Source organism: Nicotiana attenuata, chromosome 1 (assembly GCF_001879085.1).
Source record: "Nicotiana attenuata strain UT chromosome 1, NIATTr2, whole genome shotgun sequence".
Taxonomy (NCBI): domain Eukaryota; kingdom Viridiplantae; phylum Streptophyta; class Magnoliopsida; order Solanales; family Solanaceae; genus Nicotiana; species Nicotiana attenuata.
The window spans coordinates 88,352,159-88,373,419 of NC_031989.1; the positions used below are offsets into that span (position 1 = coordinate 88,352,159).

The following is a 21,261-nucleotide window of genomic DNA, read 5'->3' on the forward strand; positions in this document are numbered from 1 at the left end:
CTTTGGCACTACAGTTAGTGATGCAGGGGTGCTGCATGCTTTGGGCATTACTTCCCTGAGACCTTTTGTTGAACAAATATGGCAATACTCTCAGGTTCTTATAGATTTTAAGAGCTGGTAAAGGTTGCAGGTTGAAGCTGGGGAGAAGAGAAATGGTACTGAAGAGTGCATGGTAATTTGGTAGTGACTAATAACCTATGTGAGAGCCTAATTGAGTTGATTCCCAATTTAGAAAATGGAGCTATAGATTTTTAGGCTCTCTGCTATACTTTCTGTGAGGATCAGTTGGATAATTGAGAGTTGTCATTCTTTCTACCATGTTCAACGAATAAACTTGGGGGCATAATGTTGACTAGCAAGTTCCAAATGCATTGCTTTGGCATGATAGATTGTGTGTGCCTGATGATTGGCACTGTTTGTACCCTTGTTTAACCCTCACTAGAATGAGCATTGAAAATGCTAATACCATACACTGAGTGTATATCAAGAGGTGGAGGAGATCATAAGAAAAAGTACCTGCAAAACAAAAAATAGAATTAGTGAAATAACAATGTCTTTTCTTATGATCATGAGTGTGTGTTCTCAGGTTCTTCTGTCTTCTGAGAACTTTTTGGAAGAGGGATATGTTGCCAATGAGAAAGTGAATAAGATGATCCTGATGGAGGGTGTGATTACTTCTAAAGTTGTGAAAGAGTGTAGCTGGGTGGAAGATGTGGGATTGAGATAAAGGTTGTGTCTTCTTGTTGGGATTTTGTGGCGAAAATTGTGGGTGTGATAAGTTGAGTTTCCTGGACCAAGTGTCTACTGGATGAAAATGGTTCAAGTAGCTGCTCATCCTGTGGCCTTTAAGGTTTAAAATTAGTTTATGTTAGTCAACTGATGTAGTGTGGTGTCTATGCCACTTGGAAAACCTGGTGGTTCTAATCTTTTTCATCTCTATTGTAGAAAGTCTTGGCTTAAAACACTGGCCTTTTCTCAACAGAATGAGCATCATGGATGCTAATACCACACACTTAGAAAGGTCCAGTGAATCAAGTAAGTTGGAACCCGCAAAAAAGAAGATAAAGTTAGTGAGGAGGTCTGTCACTGTATCCTTTTCCCAATGGGTTTGAGCAAATTTCATTTCTTGTATAAAGATGCTCTGATATATGATCCCTATAATTTTGAGAATTAGGTCTGCTCCCTTAATTTCATTTCTGTCATCCATATCCATGTGAGGAACTAGAGGCCAGGTGTGGTGGAATTTTGATCCTTCTGCTCCTATTGTGTCTGAATGAAGGGGTGTCGATCTTATCCAAATAGATCTGACCCCTTATATTAATAGGCAACTCAATCATGTTGTGGTAGTGAGTCATGAAAGTTAAATTATGACTGAGTTTGGATAGAGAATTCGCAGAAAAGTTGGCTTCTCTGTAAACATATGAATATTTGAACTCCTCACATTGTCTACAAAGTTGAGGTTATACAGATTAACTTCCAGGCTCCAAGGAGGATCTGCTGCATTGTTGAGCCATTGTATGAGCATAGCAGAATCAGCTTCCAGGTGGACCTTACGAAAATAATTCTCCAGATACCATTGCATTCCTATCACTGCTGTTATTGTCTCTGCTAGGTTGTTGGTTCCTTCATCTAAAGGCCTAGCTTAAGCATGAATGAAATTACCCTCAGAATCCCTGATAATGACTCCAACTTCAATCTTGCCTGGTTACTAAGTGCACTACCATCACTGTTTAGTTTGCCAAAGCCACTATCAGGTTTCTGCCATTTTACTTGCAGGATGTTGGTATGAAATTGCAGGTTTTCAACCAAAGGATACAACTCACTCCATTCAAATGGCCATGTGATGGTAGGGTACTTAGTTTTGAGGAGAAGGTTGGTATCAGATTTAATGGAGAAAAGAACCCTAAGCCTTGAGGATTTCTTTGCTCCATATTTTGCACTACACCTATTCTTCCATAAGTTCCAACATATAATGATAGGAAGGGTATCCAGAAGTAGTTTGTGCACCTCATTCTTGCTTTTTTAAATCCACAATTTTATCAGGAGCAACTGAAGAGGCATGTCCTATAGGGGAAAACCAGATGGACCAGTAAAGACGTTCCAGACGGCTTTAGCAAAATGACCCATGCTGAAGATGTGGTCTAGTCACAGTAAGATGTCCAAAAGATATGACTCTATCATCTGTAGGCAGTTTGTTTCTGGGTGCTCTCCAGAGATAGAGTGACCATCTAAAAGGAATCTGTTTATGCCATGTCATTTTGTTGGTGAAGAGAACCTGTTTCCTTTTCCTAATTATACCCCAAGCAGAAGCACGTGTGAAGTTCCCAGAAGTAGTGGGAGTCCATGTTGGTTTTTCTGGTTTATGAGGTATGTAGTTGATGGGAACTTGTAGTATTTCTCTGATTTTGTGTGATGGTGCACAACTGTTGAGTATCTAAATGTTCCAGCTTCCTACAACCCAAAATTGAGATACTGAAATGTTGTCAGGTCTGCCCCCTTCATTTCTAAAAGTTGCCAACGGACTTGTGCCTAACCAATTATCACACCAGAAACTGGTTGTGCCATAATGAAGCCTCCACTGAATGTGAGGTTCTACTTCTTTTTTGTTGATCAAAATATTTTTCCAAGTCTGAGATTGTCCAGAGTTCTATTTCTTGGATACTGGATGTCACCTCTTACAGTACTTAGCCCTCAAAAACTTACTCCACAGGGATTGTTTAGTTCTAAAAGACCACCATTGTTTGAATTCCATAGACTTGCACACATCATCAATTGTTCTAAATCCAAACCTCCTTCCTCAAGAGGATAAGACATTTTCTCCCATGAAGCCCAATGGTATTTGTTTCTATCTTTGTCCATACCCAAGAAAAAGTTAGCAGACATTCTCTCAATTTGCTTTATGACAGCTTTAAGAGGTGACACAGTTGAGAGGAGATGGATGAGTGGAGATTGCTACACATGTTTGATCAGGGTAGCTTTTCCTCCATAGGATAATATTCTACCATGACATCCTTTGATTTTGTTGACAACCTTGGACATTTAAGTCATTGAAGTGTATGATTCTCTTCCTGTCAATGTAGAGTAGGCATCCAAGGTAAGTGATTGGAGATTCCCTTATGGTAAAACCTGTAATTTGTTGAATTATGTTGACACTGTACTAGAACACACATGATGGAGTTATGAAGTGGCTCTTGGCCTTGTTGATTTTTTGCCCTGAGGTGTTTTCATAATCCTCCAAGATCTTCATGATTTTCAATAGTGACACCCTGCTGCCTAATGTGTAGATGATCACATCATCATCAAAGCTCAAATGGTTGGCTTGTGGACCCCTCTTCTCCATATAAAACCCATTGAAAACTGGTCATGAGTGAGTTTGTTGAACATATGGGAAAGTAGTTCCGCCCCAATGATGAAGAGAGATGGGGACAGTGGTTCTCCTTGCGTTAGGTCCCTAGTAGACTTGAAAAATTCTTGCCTGGACCCATTAATAACCACAGCATACCAGCTGTTTGACATGATTCTCCATATCATGTGTTATGAGGAGTTCATGAAAGCCCATTCTCCTAAGCATAATACAAGTAAAAGCCCAGGAAACTCTATCATAAGCTTTTGCCATATCTAGCTTAATTACCGCATTAGCTCCAACATTTGGCTTCTTAATTCCTTTGAAAATCTCTTTAGCAAGCATAATGTTCTCTGAAATGCTTCTCCCTTTGACAAATACAAACTGATTTGCTAAGATGATGTGTGGCAGTATGGCTACAAGTCTGGTACCAATCAGTTTAGATATGATTTTGTTGATGATGTTGCTTAAGCTTATGGGCCTAAATTCTGTCAAAGAGTTAGGAAATTCCACATTGGGTAAAAGAACTAGGCATGTATTGGTCATGTATCTGGGCATCTCACTTCCTCCAAAAAAGTGCAAGAACCGCCTTTAGCAAGTCATATTTAATCACTTCCCAACATCATTGAAAGAGTTTTCCATTCATCCCATCTAGGCCTGCAGCACTGGTTGGGCTCATGGAAAAAACAACTTGTTTAAGTTCTTCCATTTCAGGATCTCTGGAGAGTTCACCATTGTCTTCATTAGTGGTCATGGTTGGAATACAATTGAGAAGGTCCTCTCTAATATGGCCTCCAGGTTCAGTGAATAAATAGTCACAAGCAGCTTCCCTAACAGCTTCATCACGCTGAATCCAATCTCCTTTTTCATCCTTGATTTTGTGGATGAAGAGTTTCCTTCTTCTACCTCTGATCAGATTGTGAAATTGGCTGGAGTTAGCATCACCTTCTTTGAACCAATGTAGTTATGTCTTCTGTTTCAAAACCTTCTTTTCAAGTTTCAAGTGGTTAATGTACTGAGCTTGAACTTCATGAAGGATCATCCTGTTAGTTGGATCATTGGTAGTAGCCCATTTCTCTTCTGCTAACTTAACCTTCTGTTCAAATTCCTTTGGTTTCTGAAAAATGTCCCTATATTGATGTCTGGACTATTTACTTAAAGCACTAGATAAGGCTTTAAGTTATTCGTGAAAGACCCACATTGGACTTCCTATAACCTACATATACCAAACCTCTTGAACCAGTGGCATGAAACTTCCATTCTTCACCCAATAGTTGAGAAACCTGAAGTATTTCTTGGCATTATCTTGTCTCACATGCATTTTCAACAGGAGAGGTGAATGATTAGAACCTACTAAAGCCAAATGTGTGATACTAGTAGTAGGGAAAGAGGTTATCCAGTAATCATTAACAAGACCCCTGTCTACTCTCTTCCACACTATAGCACCAGGTCCTCTTCCATTAAACGATGTGTATCTTGGTCCATGGAAACCCAAATCAATTAAACCATATTTTTCAATCATGCTGATGAAATCATTACTCTTTTTCATCTGGTGTGGTATTCCTCCAATATTCTCCCCCATTGAAGTAATGACATTAAAATCTCCTATCACGCACCAAGGCACAGTGCAAGGAGTAGATTTAAGTTTCAAGGTCTCCCATAGAGGAATTCTCAGAGCAGGTTTACATTTTGCATATATCACAGAGATGTGAAAGGTGTCTCCAACTTCTACATACTTTAGCTCAATTATCATATGTTGTTCATCTTTGTCCCAAAGAGTACCAGCGAACTCTTGATCCCAAAAGATCCAGATTTTCTTGTTACTGTTGGAAACACCCTGGTCCATTGACATCTACATTCTGAAGTAATCAATGTGGCTGTTATGGGAATGACTGGTTGAATTGTTTGGATTTTGAAGGAATGGTTTTACGATAGCAATGAAGGATAATTTGTGAATTTGTTTTAGTATTTTGAGTCTCTCAATAAGCCATAGGTTCTGATACCTCTGACTTTCCAAGTTATTGTACTGATCATTTAAAGGTGATAGGGGATTTGGATTTTGGTGGGATAGAACTGGTAGAAACAGCTCTACTTCTTGTGAGTTTGGGTGAAGTTCTCATTCTCAGTGATCTATTTTGGGAGGCTAAGACCTTGTCTTGTTCAGTTGCACCATTCACAACTACAACCAGGAGCTCACAATGATGCTCTTCATCTGTCCCTTTATCCTCATCATCAGAGTATATGCCCATTTTGTCTTCAAATTGTATAGGTCTATACTCATCCTCTTCATGGCCAGATGTTTCTTTTGATATAGTGTTGTTAGTGGGAACATCATGCGAACCTTCAACAGGGATGTCACTTTTGTTGGGTAGTAGGGGTTGAGAAGGAGCTAAGTTGGCTTTCTAACAAGCTGCAACTGGACCTGATTACCCTGTAGGAGTTAACTGATTGGTATCCTTAGGCTCTTCCTATATCTGTTCATTAATTCTGATTCATGTATTCTTCTTTCTCATAGCTTTTTTTATGACTAGGTTTTTTCTTGGATTCGTGGAGTTGGAGTTGAATATCAGAAGCAGCATGACCTTTCCCTTTGATCAATCTCCTCGAAGGTTGTTCCTCATCACTAGAGTAGATCACTTCACAATGTTCCTCTTTATTAATAACCTCTGAAGCAACTGCATTCCCATGTGTAAGAGTATTGGTAGCTGTGGTTGAAGAGTCAACCCTATGGTCATTCACATGTGCTGAAGCACACTCATGCAAAGCAAGAGGAAGCCACTCCCCCTTTGGTTACCCATCTTGCACGGTTAGAAGGTTCTCTTGACCATTCTTCATTCCTCCATTGACTTCCTCAACAAAAATATCAGGGGGTTGGGGAGGTGTACTACAGTTCTGAATATTAGAAGTATCTCTTTTCTCTAAAGAACTTGGAGGGTCTTTTAAAGTTGTAGTATTTATACATGATGTTTGCCTCTCTTTATCCTTTTGGTGTTTAGTAACCTCATTTGCCTGCAACTGCTGTTCTGTATTCTTTTTTGGCATGACAGGTTGGTGCTTTTTTTTTTAACTTTGTTGCTGTTTCCCTTTGAAGTGTTTCCTCTTTTGGTTTCTTCCATTCATTGTTCGGAGGGGTAACCCCTGACTTTTGTTGTTCTTCACCCTTCTGGTGAATATCAGCTCCGGTGCCTTTATCTTACTTCTCCTTTTGATTGCTTTGATTTTGTGATGATATTTTCCCCACATAGAGATGCCTTGGCTGGTTTTCCATATTGCCCTCACACATAGCATTCTCTTTCTTCTTCTTGTTCTCTTCATCATTTATTTTGATTGGGCATGCATGTGAGTTGTGATCCAAGTGTATACAATAAAGACAGTACTCTAGGATGTTTTCATACTGTACTTCTAATCACTGCCCATCCCCACTTTCATCTTCATCAAATCTTAACCACACATGATGTGGTCTTGGCTTGGTAGAATCAATCTACATCTTTATCTTGGCTACACTTCCTCTAGTCTTTTGAAATGAAGCCAGATCCAAATGAAGAGCTTTTTCTACTAGAGATAGGAGGACAGTCAATATCTCCATGTAGTAAAAATGTCATGGTAGTTTTGGAATCACCACCCATATAGGAACAATGGGTGAGTCTTCAGCTGGGCTAAAAGTGGGTTTCCATGCTAACAGATTCATCATTTGACCTTGGATATACATGAATTGTCTAGTCCATATAGTGACATGATCATATTCATTATCAAGATCATTGTAAACTATTCTTGCATTTAAATGAGCAATCCTGACACCCCTTTGAGTTTTGTTTGTGACACAAAACTTCTCCTAATAGTCTTTATTCTAGGCATGGTGTTTGAGAACTTTCCCAGCACTTTAAATTTGCATTTTGCAGCTAATTTAACCATATAATCATTTTGATTTGAAATAATTATTTGTTGAACTTGCTTGGTAGTGATTTTAGGAGGGGTAAACTCAATTGGTTCATGTTCAGCTTCATGCCTTGCCCTCAGTTTGGTAACATAGAAATGTTTGATTGTTGGTGGAGATGGTGCAGGTAAGCTGGATGGCTGTTTAGGTTTGGCATTGGTATCATTTGGTTGGTTATTAGTGGTGGTATTAGTGGGTATTTGCTTTGGGACAGGTTGTGTATAGGAGGTTTAGTGTGAGATGGTTTGTCAAAGTTTGATGAGATCTTAGGAATGATGCTTTTGGTAATTGCTGGTTGAAGTTTAAGAGGTGGTTGGTCTATGGGGCTCAGCTGGGTTCTTCCTTCCAAACTCTACTGAACAATAGGAGGGTTCTCTTGATTAATGTTGATCAGGATAGATTGATGTTGATCAGGGTAGCTGAATTAGGTTCATTATCATTAGCAGGGGGTTCTATATTGGTATCAGTTGGACGACTATGCTTCAATTTTAGTTGTTCATCTTGGTTGGTAGATATATCTGAAGCTGAGGGCAATGATACCTGAGATTGTTGTGATTGCTGGGGAGATGGTATGATCAATTTCCTTTGATGCATTCTTTACCCTCTATTGGCTTAAAGTGGTTTGTTCAATTGGAGCACCATACTCCACCAACTAAAGTTCACTTTGCTCCTTTGCATTGTTAATTGAAATGTCAGTGGTATTACATGGAACACCTGGTTCTTGTAAGTCTTCAACTATGGTCTTTTGGATTGCTGTGACAGTTGGCTAAGTGACTTTGTTGTTTGACAAATTGTACCAATTTTCTCAACAGGTGGAGTCGCCTGACATTGGTCTTGGCCAATTTGGGCCCCTTTGATACCATGCCCGGCCCTATGGTGGTCGTCGGCATTTTTCTTCTCCTCGACCTCTAGGGTTTTAGTGGTGCACGAATCTGAATTTTTGTGGTGGGACTGTATGTGAGTTGCAGAGCAACCTCCTTGGCTTGGAACCACTATATCTGACCCAGCAACAAGCTGAGATTTTGCATCGAAGCTTAGGTGATTATTTGCATCCAGTTGGGGTTTATGCACATCAAAACACGCTTCTTTCGAGTCTGGTCCGGTGGTTTGCACCACCAGATGGTGGAGTATTGTGCATTCCGGCGTGACAATTACTGGTCACTAGTGACTTCCGTACGGAGAGAAAATTTAGGGGGTGGTGGAGTAATAGTATAAAACTCAAGTTATTTTTAAAGTCAAAAATCATGTTTTCTTTCGGAAAAAGACACGAATTAGCACACGCAAATCAAGAAATACTAAATAGAGCTAATAGAGGTCTCGGAACATAGAAGTAAGGGCTAGTACCCAAAACGACCTATCGGATCGTCAATTTCTCTACCTCTAAAAAAACGTTCGTCCTCGAACAGACATGGAAAAGTACCTGAACTGGTGAAAAGGTATGGGTATCTACTCCGCATATCGAACTCGGACTCCGATGTAGCTGCCTCGATCGATAGACCTCTCCATTGCACTGTAACAGAAGGATAACTCTTAGACCTAAACTTTCGGACCTGTCGTGCTAGAATAGCCACCGACTCCTCCTTATAAGTAAATCCTTGTCCAATTGGACTGAGTTGAAATCTAATACATGGGATGGATCACCATAACACTTTCGGAGCATGAAACCAGGTGAACTGCCGATAAGCTGGGTGGAAATACTAGTCTGTAGGCAACCTCACATACCCTGTTAAAGATCTCAAAGGGAACGATATACCTAGGGCTCAACTTGCCCTTCTTTCCCGAACCTCATCACACCCTTCATTGGTGAAACCCGCAGCAAAACCCTCTCTCCCACCATGAATGCTACCTCACGAGCTCTCCCATCAGCATAACTCTTCTGCCTAGACTGGGCTGTATGAAGCCAATCCTAAATCAACTTGACTTTTTCCAAGGCATCCCAAACCAAATCAGTGCCCAAAAACTCAGCCTCTCCCGGCTCAAACTAACCAACTGGAGAACGACACTGCCTCCTATATAAGGCCTCATAAGGAGACATCGGAATACCCGATTGGTAGCTGTTGTTCTAGGCAAATCTGTAAGCGGTGAGAATTGACCCCAAAAACCCTCGAAATGCATAACACAGGCGCGTAGCATGTCATCCAAGATTTGAATGGTGCGCTCGGACCGCCCTTCCGTCTAGGGGTGAAATGTTGTACTCAATACAACTCGCGTACCTAACTCCTACTGCACAACTCTCTAGACATTTGATGTGTACTAGATGCCTCGATCAGAGATAATAGACACCGGTACATTGTGAAGACGAACAATCTCCCAGATATAGATTTGATCCAATTGCTCTGAAGAATAGGTAGCCTCCACCGGAATGAAGCGTGCCGACTTGGTCAACCTATCCACAATGACCCATACTGCATAAAATTTCTTCAAAGTCTTTGGGAGCCCAACAACGAAATCCAAAGCAATACGCTCCCTTTCCACTCGGGACTCTCAAGTCTCTGAAGCAAACCCCCAGGCCTTTGATGCTCCTACTTCACCAGCTGGAAGTTCAAATACTGAGCCACATACTCTACTATATCTTTCTTAGTTCTTCTCCAACAATAATGTTGCCTCAAATCCTGATACATCCTGGCAGCACCCGGATGAATGGAATACCGCAAATTGTGGGCCTCCTCAAGAATCAACTCACGCAGCCCATCCATATTGGGGACACAAATCCGACCTTGCATCCGTAACACCCCATCATCTCCAATAGAAACCTTCTTGGCACCACCGTGCTGCACCGTGTCCTTAAGGACCAACAAATAGGGGTCATCATACTGACGCTCTTTGATGCGCTCATACAAAGAAAACCGAGAAACCGTGCAAGCAAGAACCTGACTAGGCTCTGAAATATCTAACCTCCCAAACTGATAGGCCAAAGCTTGAACATTTGATTCTAGCGGTCTCTCACCAACTGGAATATATGCAAGGCCACCCATACTCACAGCCTTTCTACTCAAGGGCCACCATATTGGCCTTCCCTGGATGATACAAAATGGTAATATCATAATCTTTTAACAGCTCTAACCACCTTCCTACTCAAATTTAGATCCTTTTTCTTAAACAAGTGTTGTAGACTCTGATGATTTGTGAATACCTCAAAAGACACGCCGTAGAGGTAATTCCTCCAAATATTTTATACATGAACAATAACTGCCAACTCTAAGTTATGAATAAGGTAATTCTTATCATGAACCTTCAGCTGCCAAGTCCTGTAGGCAATCACCCTACCGTCTTGAATCAACATCGCGCCAAGACTAATATGTGACGCATCACGATACACAGTGTAAGACCCGAAAACTATAGGCAACACCAGCACTAGAGCTATAGTCAAAGAAGTCTTGAGCTTCTGAGAGCACAACTCACACTCATCAGACCACCTAAATAAGGCACCCTTCTGGGTCAATCTAGTCAATGGAGTTGCGATAGATGAAAACTCCTCCACGACCCGGCGATAATAACCCGCCAAACCCAGGAAGCTTTGAATCTCTACAGCTGAAGTAAGTCTAGGCCAATTCTGAACTACTTCAAACTTCTTAGGATCCACTTTAATGCCCTCGAAAGATACTACATGCCCCAAAAGGTCAACTGAATCTAACCAAAACTCACACTTTGAAAACTTGGCATATAATTGACTGTCTCTCAAGGTCTGAAGTACAACCAAAAGATGCTGCTCATGCTCCTCTTGACTGCGGGAGTCAATCAACTTATCATTAATGAACACGATCACAAAAGAATCCAAATAGGGCTTGAATACCCGGTTCATCAAATCCATAAATGTTGTCGGGGCATTTGTCAAGCCAAACGACATCACTAGGAACTCATAATGACCATACCGAGTCCAAAAAGTTATCTTAGGGTCATCTGATGCCCTAATATTCAATTGATGGTAGTCAAATCTCAAATCAATCTTCGAAAACACTTTGCAATCCTGAAGCTGATCAACTAAGTCATCAATTCTCGGCAATGGATATTTGTTTTTTATAGTGACTTTGTTCAACTGCTGATAATCGATATAACCCCCCCCCCTCCCCATTGAACCATCCTTCTTCTTCACAAACAACACTGGTGCACCCCAGGGTGAGACACTAGGTCTAATTAATCCCATATCAAGCAAACCCTACAACTTCTCCTTTAGTTCCTTCAACTCAGTTGGGGACATACGGAATGATGGAATAGAAATAGGTTGAGTGCTGAGAGACAAGTCAATATAGAAGTCGATATCTCTGTCGGGTGGCATCCCCTAAAAAATCTACAGGAAACACCTCTAGAAAATTGCACACAATTGGTACTAAATCCATGGAAGGAACATCCGTACTAGGATCATGGATATAGGAAAAATATGCTAAACATCCCTTCTCAACCATATGCTGAGTCTTCACATATGAAATAACCCTGCTAGTAGAATGGACAGGAGATGCTCTCTACTTTAATCGAGGCAACTCGGGCATAGCTAAGGTCACCGTCTTGGCGTGAAAGTCCAAAATAGCATGATAAGGTGACAACCAATCCATGACCAAAATAACATCAAAGTCCACCATATAAGGAAGTAGAAGATCTACACTAGTCTCAAGGCTCCCGTGAGAAACCACACACGAGCGATAAACACAATCTACAACAATAGAATCTCCCACAGGCATGGACATATATACAGGAGCACTCAAAGAATCACGAGGAAAAACCATTCATAAAGCAAAATAGGATGACACGTAGGAATAAGTAGAGCCCGGAACAAATAGAACTGAAGCATCTTTATAAAAATTCGGAACAATACCCGTGATGACGGTGTTAGATGACTCTGCCGCATGTCTACCTGGAAATTCATAAAAATAGGGCTGGGCCCTACCACTCTGACCTCCGCCTCTCTGACAGCCAATAGCTGGCTGACATCCACCTCTAATGGCCTGGCCTCTACCTCTAATGGCCTGACCTCTACCTTTAGAAGCCTGACCCCATATAGCTAGCTAAGCAATCGGTGGAGCAACTGGTGCCGGAACCATGTAACGAGAACCCTGTTGTGGCATGTCGCCCTTCGATCTAAGGAAAAATCTCACAACGTGCCTCGGATCACCACAAGTATAACAAGCCCACGGCTGCTGTGACTGCTAACTCTGGAACTGGCCCTGCCGACCTGGATAACCACCCTGATAACTCTAAATCAAAGGTGATATAATAGGAGCTGAAGGTGCGTTGTAGGCTAGCTACTCAGGATGAGACCAATAAGAACCATGACTGCCCAAAGCACCGTGGGATGCCTAGAGCACTATTTGGATTGGCGAAGGAGGATATCCTCTACCAAATGAACCCTTGCCTCCAGACGAGGCACCATTGAAACCACCAAAATGACGAGGCCTCTTCTCATATACCGCCTACCCTATCTTGACCACCAACCATCTCGATCCGTCTAGCAATCTCTACGGCCCTGAAGAAAGAAATATCATCTCCGGTCTCCTTGGCCATCTGTAGCTTGATACTGAAAATAAGGCCATCAATAAATCTCCTCACTCTCCCTCTCAATAGGGAGTAAAATAACTTTATGGTGAGCTAGGTCCAAAAATCGGGTCTCATACTGGGTAACACTCATGCTACCCTGCTGAAGGCGCTTGAACTGCCGGTGGTACTCCTCTCTCAGAGTGAGAGGAATAAAATTCTCCTAAAAAAGCTACGAAACTTGATCCCAAGTGACGGGTGACAAACCTGCTAATCTACCTCGCTCATAATCGTACCACCACCACTTGGCATAACCGGTCATCGAAAACAATGCAAAGTCTACTCCATAGGAATCAATAATACCAACGTTGCACAGCACCCTGTAGCAACGGTCCAAATAATCCTGTGGGTCGTCAAAAGGTGCACCACTGAAGTGAATAGGGAAGAGCGTTGTGAACTATCCAACCTCACCAATCCCTCATAAGACATCGCGGGCCTCTCCCCGGTCTATGTAGCAACAATAAGCTAAACTACCCTAACTGGCGGAATTGCTTGTAAGGCCCCCGAAAATTTTGCTAAGTAATTTAAGATTTCGTGGTGCCTAGGTTGGCTAATTGTATTATTTTGTGTGCAAACGAGGATTATTAATATTATGGATATAAATTGTAGAAGGTATTAAGTGTATGAGTCATATTATAAGTGATTTTTGGTCTAAGGACATGCCAAAGTCTAAGCCAAGTTGGAAAATTACATGATAGACTACAATTCCAAATGAGTACGCACAAGACCAAACTTTGGACGAGCATATCTACATATATATGTGGTGTTATGTGATTTAAACCTATCAAATGAAAGATCTTCGAGTCTAGTTTCCAGCTCTTCAAACTGTTCGTCATTTGGACACTCCTACAAGAAGTTATGACCAAATTACCAAAGGCTGGCAAAATGTAATTCCGCGGCCGATTTCGCGACCGCAGAATCATTCTGCGGACCGCAGAGTTGATCTGCGATAGCGAAATGGTCGCAAAATGGACCAGTGTAGCCCAGCTCTAGGCACCAGTTTCGTGTTCCATTCCGCGACCTGCATTTCTATTCTGCGATGCATTCTGCGATCACAGACCTGATTTCGGAGGCTTCATTTTCCTATTTTCATAACCCGACCCCATTTTGATAAATAGGCTTTGCAACTTATTTTGGGGCGATTTTCTTAGGGTTGTAGAGAGAGGTAAGAGAATTTTAGAGATAGAAGGAGGGAGCCTAACATTCTAATCATCCAATCTTGCATCAATCCTCAAGAATCAAGGAAGCTAATCACTAGATCATTATCTTTCCGGGTAAGTCCTACTTCTATGATTTCATACAAGAGATTATGAGTTCAAATATATATTGTGGGGTTGGAAATAGACCATGCATGTGACACAAAGTTGTAGTATGTGGAGTAATGAACCATTTTGGGTAGTTTCTTGTTGAAATCAGTTGAGGGATGAAAAGATCTCCATTGTAGAGCCTTGTAGTCTATTTCACATGTTTGGTGTTTGACAAAATTCATAAGAGAGTTACATCATGGGAATCCTTCTAATTATTAACCGATTTTCACTATCTTCCTATAGATTGTAATTACTAGACGTGTTGGGGCGTTGTAGTAACTTAAGGAATGCTCGAATGGGGTATGTTGGCTAAACTTTCTCTCTTAGAATCGAATTCTATAAATGTTTCCATAAGTTCAAGTATGGTTGGCTCAAAATTCCTAATTTCTATATTCTGAGTTATTACCTATAAAATTGACTATTCCGAAATGAAATAAAATTTTATGCATATTAAAATGTTATGGCTTTGAGTCGTGTTTCAAATAATGGCTAGTATGCCATTGTGTGAGAAAACTCGACATGCTTGTGTGAGAATACTCGACATGCTTAAGACTAAAACTTGCTCATATGTGTACCTAAAGTCTTGATTGAAAATGTATTGTTGGTAAAAAATAAAGATGTTTGGAAATAAAATAAGTGAATTGGGGATATGAAGTGTGGCCAACGTTCCAAGAAAGAAAGTTATATTGGTGGCCAATGGTGCCGATGAAATGAAATGATTGACGTGAGAAAGGTTATGAAGTGATCCTTGATTCAAATGTTTATAAATGACTTCGGAAGTGGATTTGCCTAAAAACTTATGTACTCAAGTCATGCCCAAATGTGGTCGTGTTAACTAATGATATGTCTTGTAAGTCTTCCCAACGTGTTTTGAGCTCTTACATATTCATGAGTTGAAATTGTGTGTTGCCCTCTTTGGGGGAAGTATTTCAAGAATTAAATAGTGTGTTACTTGTCTATAATTTTAACAAGTGCTCCGATTGCCAATCATGTTAATCCATTTATTGGAAAGAAATCTATTGTGTTTAAAGTCTTCATTTCTAATGAACTTAAAGTTGTGATTTCCGAAATACTCTACATGTTGATAATTATGATGATGATCCATGAAAGGAAAGAAATATAAGTGTGGAATGTGAAATACGGCCATTGTGCCATGAAAGAAGAATCATATGTATGGCCAAGAGAGCCAATAAAATAGTGATGTTGTAAGTGGTTAAAAGAACCAATGAAGTTATATACGATATGAAAGGTTATGAGGTAAATGGAATATGTACTTATGTTTCCCTTGGATGCAAATGAGAAATGTTTTTCCCCTTAATTGGAATGAGATTGATGTGATAAAATTATTCCCCGTAATTGGGATGAGATGATTGATAGAAAATGGTAATATCTGACGGCCTACCCAATCGGGCCGTGATCGGACGCCATACCGTACACATGATGGTGATTGTGCTGGAAATTAAAATTGAAATTGTGATTGTGGTAATGTCTCGGGCGAGACAGCCTAGCCGATCGGGCCGGGTCGGACACCATGCCGCACACGTGGTGGTAATAGTGCGAGAAATTATGATTGAAATTGTGATTGAGGTTAATGTCTTTAAATAAGATGACCTAGCCGATCGGGTCGTGATCGGACTCCGGCTAGATTTACGGTGGTATATATATATATATATATATATATATATAGTGACTGAAATTGAGTTGGTTAATGATGTGCATATTTTGAACAATGGTATTGTGAACAATAGTATTGTGAATTGTGGTGAATCAGTAGTAAGGATCTTCTATCCAATAATAATAAAGGATCTTCTATCCAATAATAATATTGTCTTCATATTCCGAGTATCATTTTCACCATATGAATTTTCGTATATTGAAAAATTGATATGTTTTAACTTGGCCTTTAGATATCATTGATTGTTACTTGTTGTTTACATGGTTGTCTTTTCAATATTGGCATTCTATTTTAAAATAGGACTTTTAGCTATACATACTAGTGCTATTCGACGGCACTAACGTCCCTTTTTGCGGGGGTGTTGTATCTTTAATGGATACGGGTGGTTCCACAGCAGGTGGCATCGATCGGTGATAGTGGTATACTCTTTTCAGCTGACTTGGTGAGCCCCACTTTATTTCGGGGTCCTGTATCTTTCGTTTATCATGTACTTTGTATTTTGAGGTATAGCCGGAGCCTTGTTGCCAGCATTTTCATATTACTCTTCAGTTGTATTTAGAGGCTCCGTAGATAGGTTATGGGTAGTATTTGATATTGGGAATTAAATTAGAAATGTTGGTATTTGGAAAACATGTTTTTCATTATATCTATAAACTCGTACTATTTTGGAAATTATGGTTGAAGCTGTTAATGGAAATGAAATGGGAGTTGTTAATGAAATAGTGTTAGAATTTGAGTACATCTCCTCTTTATCCAAAGATGAATTTGGATAGAATGAAATCTAACAGGCTTGCTTAGTCAGGTTTACTCGGTTGAGAGCCGGTTGCGCTCCTCGGATTTTGGGGCGTGACATTGTTGGAGTTTGATATATGGGAAACATCTTCTTCGGAGTGTGAGTAGCGGGAGTCTGTGCTCCTCCCCCGACTTGAGAGACAGCTGGTGCCACCGAAAATGCACCGGTATGGGCCATACTCTCCATGAGGCCCACTAAGCGGACTAGAGCGTCCTGAAGCACGGGAGTGACTATAAATCCCTCCAGACCTGAGCGGGTCCGACTGATGCGGTCTAAGGTAGGATCTCCTCCTAATGATCAATTTGAGGCTCCATAGTAGGTGTTGCTGCACGTGATATAGGCTGAGCTCTGCCTCTACCTCGCCACTACCTCGGCCCCGGCCCCTACCCCTAGTAGTGGCTGCAACGCGGGGTTGCGGCTCCTTCCCGGCTATTGATATTGTGTGTGTTCTTACCATCTGCGAAAGAACAAGAATGGAATGATTTAAACATCAACGACAAAATAAAATTGCACGGTAGGGAAAGAGAGAAGTGAAGTGTTCCTAAAGCTCCAAACCTCTAGAAGGTAAGTACAGACAAATCTGTACCGATTCTCCAGACTCTACTAAGCTTGCTCATGACTCATGAGACCTAAGCAACCTAGTGCTTTTATACCAAATTATCACGACCCGCAATCCCACTCTCGGGACCGTGATGACGCCTAACATCCACTTGCTAGGCAAGCCAATATTACTTATCAAATTTAATATTATACAGTTCAAAACAGAATAATAACAATTATTAACGATGATTAAAGCTGAAATACATGAAACAAACCCATAACATAACACGGTCTAATTCAATACCAGAAGTTTGGTGTCACCAGTACTGAGCAACTAGAAGTCTACAAGTATAGTTTGATATAAATACAACTATTTGAAAGAGATAAACAGTAAAGATAGGAAATGGAAGGAGACTTTAAGATTTGCGGACGCCAACAACTCTACTTTAAGTCTCCAAAATAAATATGATATGAGAAGACGCACTTCTAAACACCGCTCGAACCAATACCAGTATCTGCACAAGAAGTGCAGAAGTGTAGTATGAGTACAACCGACCCAATGTCCTTCGTAAGTGTCGAGCCTAACCTCGACGAGGTAGTGACGAGGCTATGACAAGACCCCTACGTAAAATCATGTACAGATATATATATATATATATATATATATATATATATATATATATGTGTGTGTGTGTGTGTGTGTGTGTGTGTGTGTGTGTGTGTGTGTATAAAGTAACAAAATAACAAGTAAAACGAAAAAAATATTAACTGAGAGGGGACATGTGAAAGGGTAAATATCATAAAAACGGCAATTACGAAACCACCAAATGGCATCTTCCAAAATAAGCAACAATGTAACCAAGTAAATCACCAATCCAGAAATAAAATAAGGCAATGAAATAAAGATGGAACAACATCACCCTTCGTTCTTTTACTCTCAAGCAGGGTCACCCTTCGTGCTTTACATCCTCACAACTTCTCAATATATGATAATAAATGCAAATAAGGCACGGCAACACCCTTCGTGCTTTTCACTCTTCCTCACCAAGCAACAATAAAAATACAAAATAACAATGTAAGGCGGAAAGAAATTTCACTTGAATTATAGAAAATGGTAACCAATTCAACTTGCGAAAATTACCAACATCTTCAAATAAAACAATAAATACAAGGCGACTAATTAAAAAATTAAAATCTAACCTAAGCATGGACACATAGTCAATGAAGCAACTTAGAACAAAGAAACAATTTCCATCTACATGCTTTCACCAAATAACAACGCAATGTACTCGTCACCTCACATATACGTTATCCCCACTCATAATACACGTAGCAAATAGGCCAACAAGTCCTAGTCCCTCAAGTCAAGGTTAACCATGACAACTACCTTACTACACAACCAAATCAATGCTCAACAGTGGCTTTTCCTGTAGAATTAGCCTCCAAATCAATCAAATCTAGCCAAATATAGTTCAAATAATTCAAAATAGGTTTTAGAAACTAGCCATGAGTAAAAAATATTAAACCTTTAATGATTTTAGAAAAACTCAATAGAAGTCACTCATGGGCCCGCTTCGTCAAAACTTGAGATTCGGACCAAAACCCAACTACACATTCACCTTCAAGCTCAATTGTGTGATTAGTTTCGAAATCCGAGCTCAATTTGAGGCCTAAATCTCAATTACTCAAAATCCCTAATGTCCACCTAAATCCCTAATTTCTACATAAATCCCTAATTTTTACCATAAAAAAGCATAGATTAAAAGTTAAAATCAATAGGTGTTTATAAAAATGTAATGAAACAAGTTAAAAATCTACCACCTTATGAAGTTGGGATGAAAAACCACATCAAAATCACCTCTAGGCCGAGCTCAAACTTGAAAATGGTGAAAAGTGAAGAAAATCCCAACTTTTGAAAGTTTAAATCACTGGGCATCAGGTGTTCTTCGCGTTCGGGAAGTACTTGACGCGATCACGAAGTACAACGGCCAAAAGGCCTTCGCGTTCGTGTAGGCTTACTCCCCCCTGCCTTCGCATTCGCGAACCAACGCCCACGTTCGCGTAGAGTAACTAGCTGCCTCCCCCAGAATCCCATAACTCTTCGTGTTCGCGAAGGGTAAGCCCTCTACCTCTTCTCGTTCGGGACCCGTTCGCCGCGTTCGCGAAGAAAAAATTCATGCCAACCCCAAGTTCCCCTTCGCGATCTTAAAGAACAATGCACCAGATATCAGCAACAGTTGAAAACCAACAAATTTCTATGTTCAAAATGGTTTGTAGCCTATTTGAAACACACTCAAGCCCTCGGCCTCCAATCCAAACATGCACACAAGTGTAATAACATCATGCAACTCGCTCGTGTGATCAAAACCGAGCGTCCGAATCCTCTCAAACCAACTCTGATTTGCACCAAATTTTGCATACAAGTTTCAAATAGCAAAACAAATCTGTACCAAGTCCCTGAACCAAAATCCGAACCCAATAAAAACAAAGTCAACCTACAGTCAAACCTAAGAAATTTCAAATTCTTCAAATTACTAGCTTTCGACAAAACAAGTCAAATCAAGTTAGGGACTTCCGAATTCAATTCGAGCATACTCCCAAGTCCAAAATCATGACACAGACCCACTGGGATCGTCCAAATACCGATCCGAGGTCGTTTATACAAAATGTTGACCGTAGTTAACTCGAGTTCTTTTTAAAGCCAAAAATCATATTTTCTTCAAATTTTCACATAAAATCTTTCCGAAAAAAGACATGGACTGTGCACGCAAATCTAGAAATACTAAACAGAGCTAATAGAAATCTCGAAACACAGGGCTAGTACTCAAAACGACCTATCGGGTCGTCACATTCTCCACCTCCAAAAGAAACGTTCGTCCTCGAACGGACATGGAAAGTACCTGGACTGGTGAAAAGGTGTGGGTATCTACTCCTCATATGAGACTCGGACTCTCACATAGCTGCTTCATTTGGCTAACCTCTCCATTGCATTCTAACATAAGGATAACACTTAGACCTCAACTTTTCGGACCTGCCGTGCTAGATTAGCCACCGACTCCTCCTCATTAGTCAAATCTTTGTCCAATTGGACAGAGCTGAAATATAATATATGGGAGGATCACCATGATAATTTCGAGCATGGAAACATGGAACACTGGGTGAACTGCCGATACGTTGGGTAGCAATGCAAGTCTGTAGGCCACCTTCCCAACCCTCTCAAGGATCTCAAAGGGACTGATATACCTAGGGCTCAACTTGATCTTCTTCCCGTACCTCATCACACACTTCATGGGTGAAACCCGCAGCAAAACCCTCTCTCCCACCATGAACGCTACATCACGAGCCCTCCGATCAGCGTAACTCTTCTTCCTATACTGGGTTGTACGAAGCTGATTCCAAACTTGACTTTCTCCAAGGCATCCCGAACCAAATTAGTGCCAAACAACCTAGCCTCTCCCGGCTCAAACCAACCAACTAGAGAACGATATCGCCTCCCGTATAAGGCCTAATAAGGAGCCATCTGAATACACGATTAGTAGTTGTTGTTCTAGGAAAACTCTGCAAGTGGTAAGAACTGATCCAAAGAACCACAAAAATCCATAACACATGCGCGTAACATGTCCTATAAGATCTGAGTGGTGCACACGGACTGACCGTCCATCTAGGTATAAAATGTTGTACTCAACTCAACTCGCATACCTAACTCCTGCTATGCATCTCTCCAGAAATGCGATGTGAACTGGGTGCTTCGATCGGAGATAAGAGACACTGGCACACCGTGAAGACGAACAATCTCCCGGATATAGATCTGAGCTAGCTGCTCTGAAGAATAGGTAGTCGCAACCAGAATGAAATGAGCTGATATGGTCAACCTATCCACAATGACCCATACTGCGTCAAACTTATTCAAAGTCTGTGGGAGCCCAACAACGAAATCCATTGCAATATGCTCCCATTTTCACTTGGGAATCTCAAGTCTCTGAAGCGAACCCCCAGGCCTTTGATGCTCATACTTCACCTACTGGAAGTTCAAATACCGAATCACATACTAAATCACATACTCTACTATATCTTTCTTAGTTCTTCTCCACCAATAATGCTGCCTCAAATCCTGATACGTCCTAGTGGCACCCGGATGAATGG

At 40.7% G+C, this 21,261-nt stretch overlaps 1 protein-coding gene across 1 annotated transcript; it reads right to left on the reverse strand.

The window, feature by feature from the left end:
* On the reverse strand, positions 3,966–5,189 carry LOC109238270. The gene is made up of 3 exons (XM_019404709.1): positions 4,575–5,189; positions 4,360–4,460; positions 3,966–4,251 (listed from the first exon to the last, which is right to left on the reverse strand). Exons 1-3 carry the CDS (start codon positions 5,187–5,189, stop codon positions 3,966–3,968), a joined length of 1,002 nt encoding a protein of 333 aa, XP_019260254.1.

What these genes read in the sequence shown, in the direction of transcription:
- LOC109238270 (XM_019404709.1), bottom strand. Translation starts at nt 5,189, where the DNA reads ATGGACCAGGGTGTTTCCAACAGTAACAAGAAAATCTGGATCTTTTGG. An exon ending in TCATGCCACTGGTTCAAGAG is followed by an intron (nt 4,461 to 4,574) that starts GTTTGGTATATG and finishes GACATTTTTCAG; the next exon opens with AAACCAAAGGAATTTGAACA. An exon ending in CTTCATGAAGTTCAAGCTCA is followed by an intron (nt 4,252 to 4,359) that starts GTACATTAACCA and finishes CAATCTGATCAG; the next exon opens with AGGTAGAAGAAGGAAACTCT.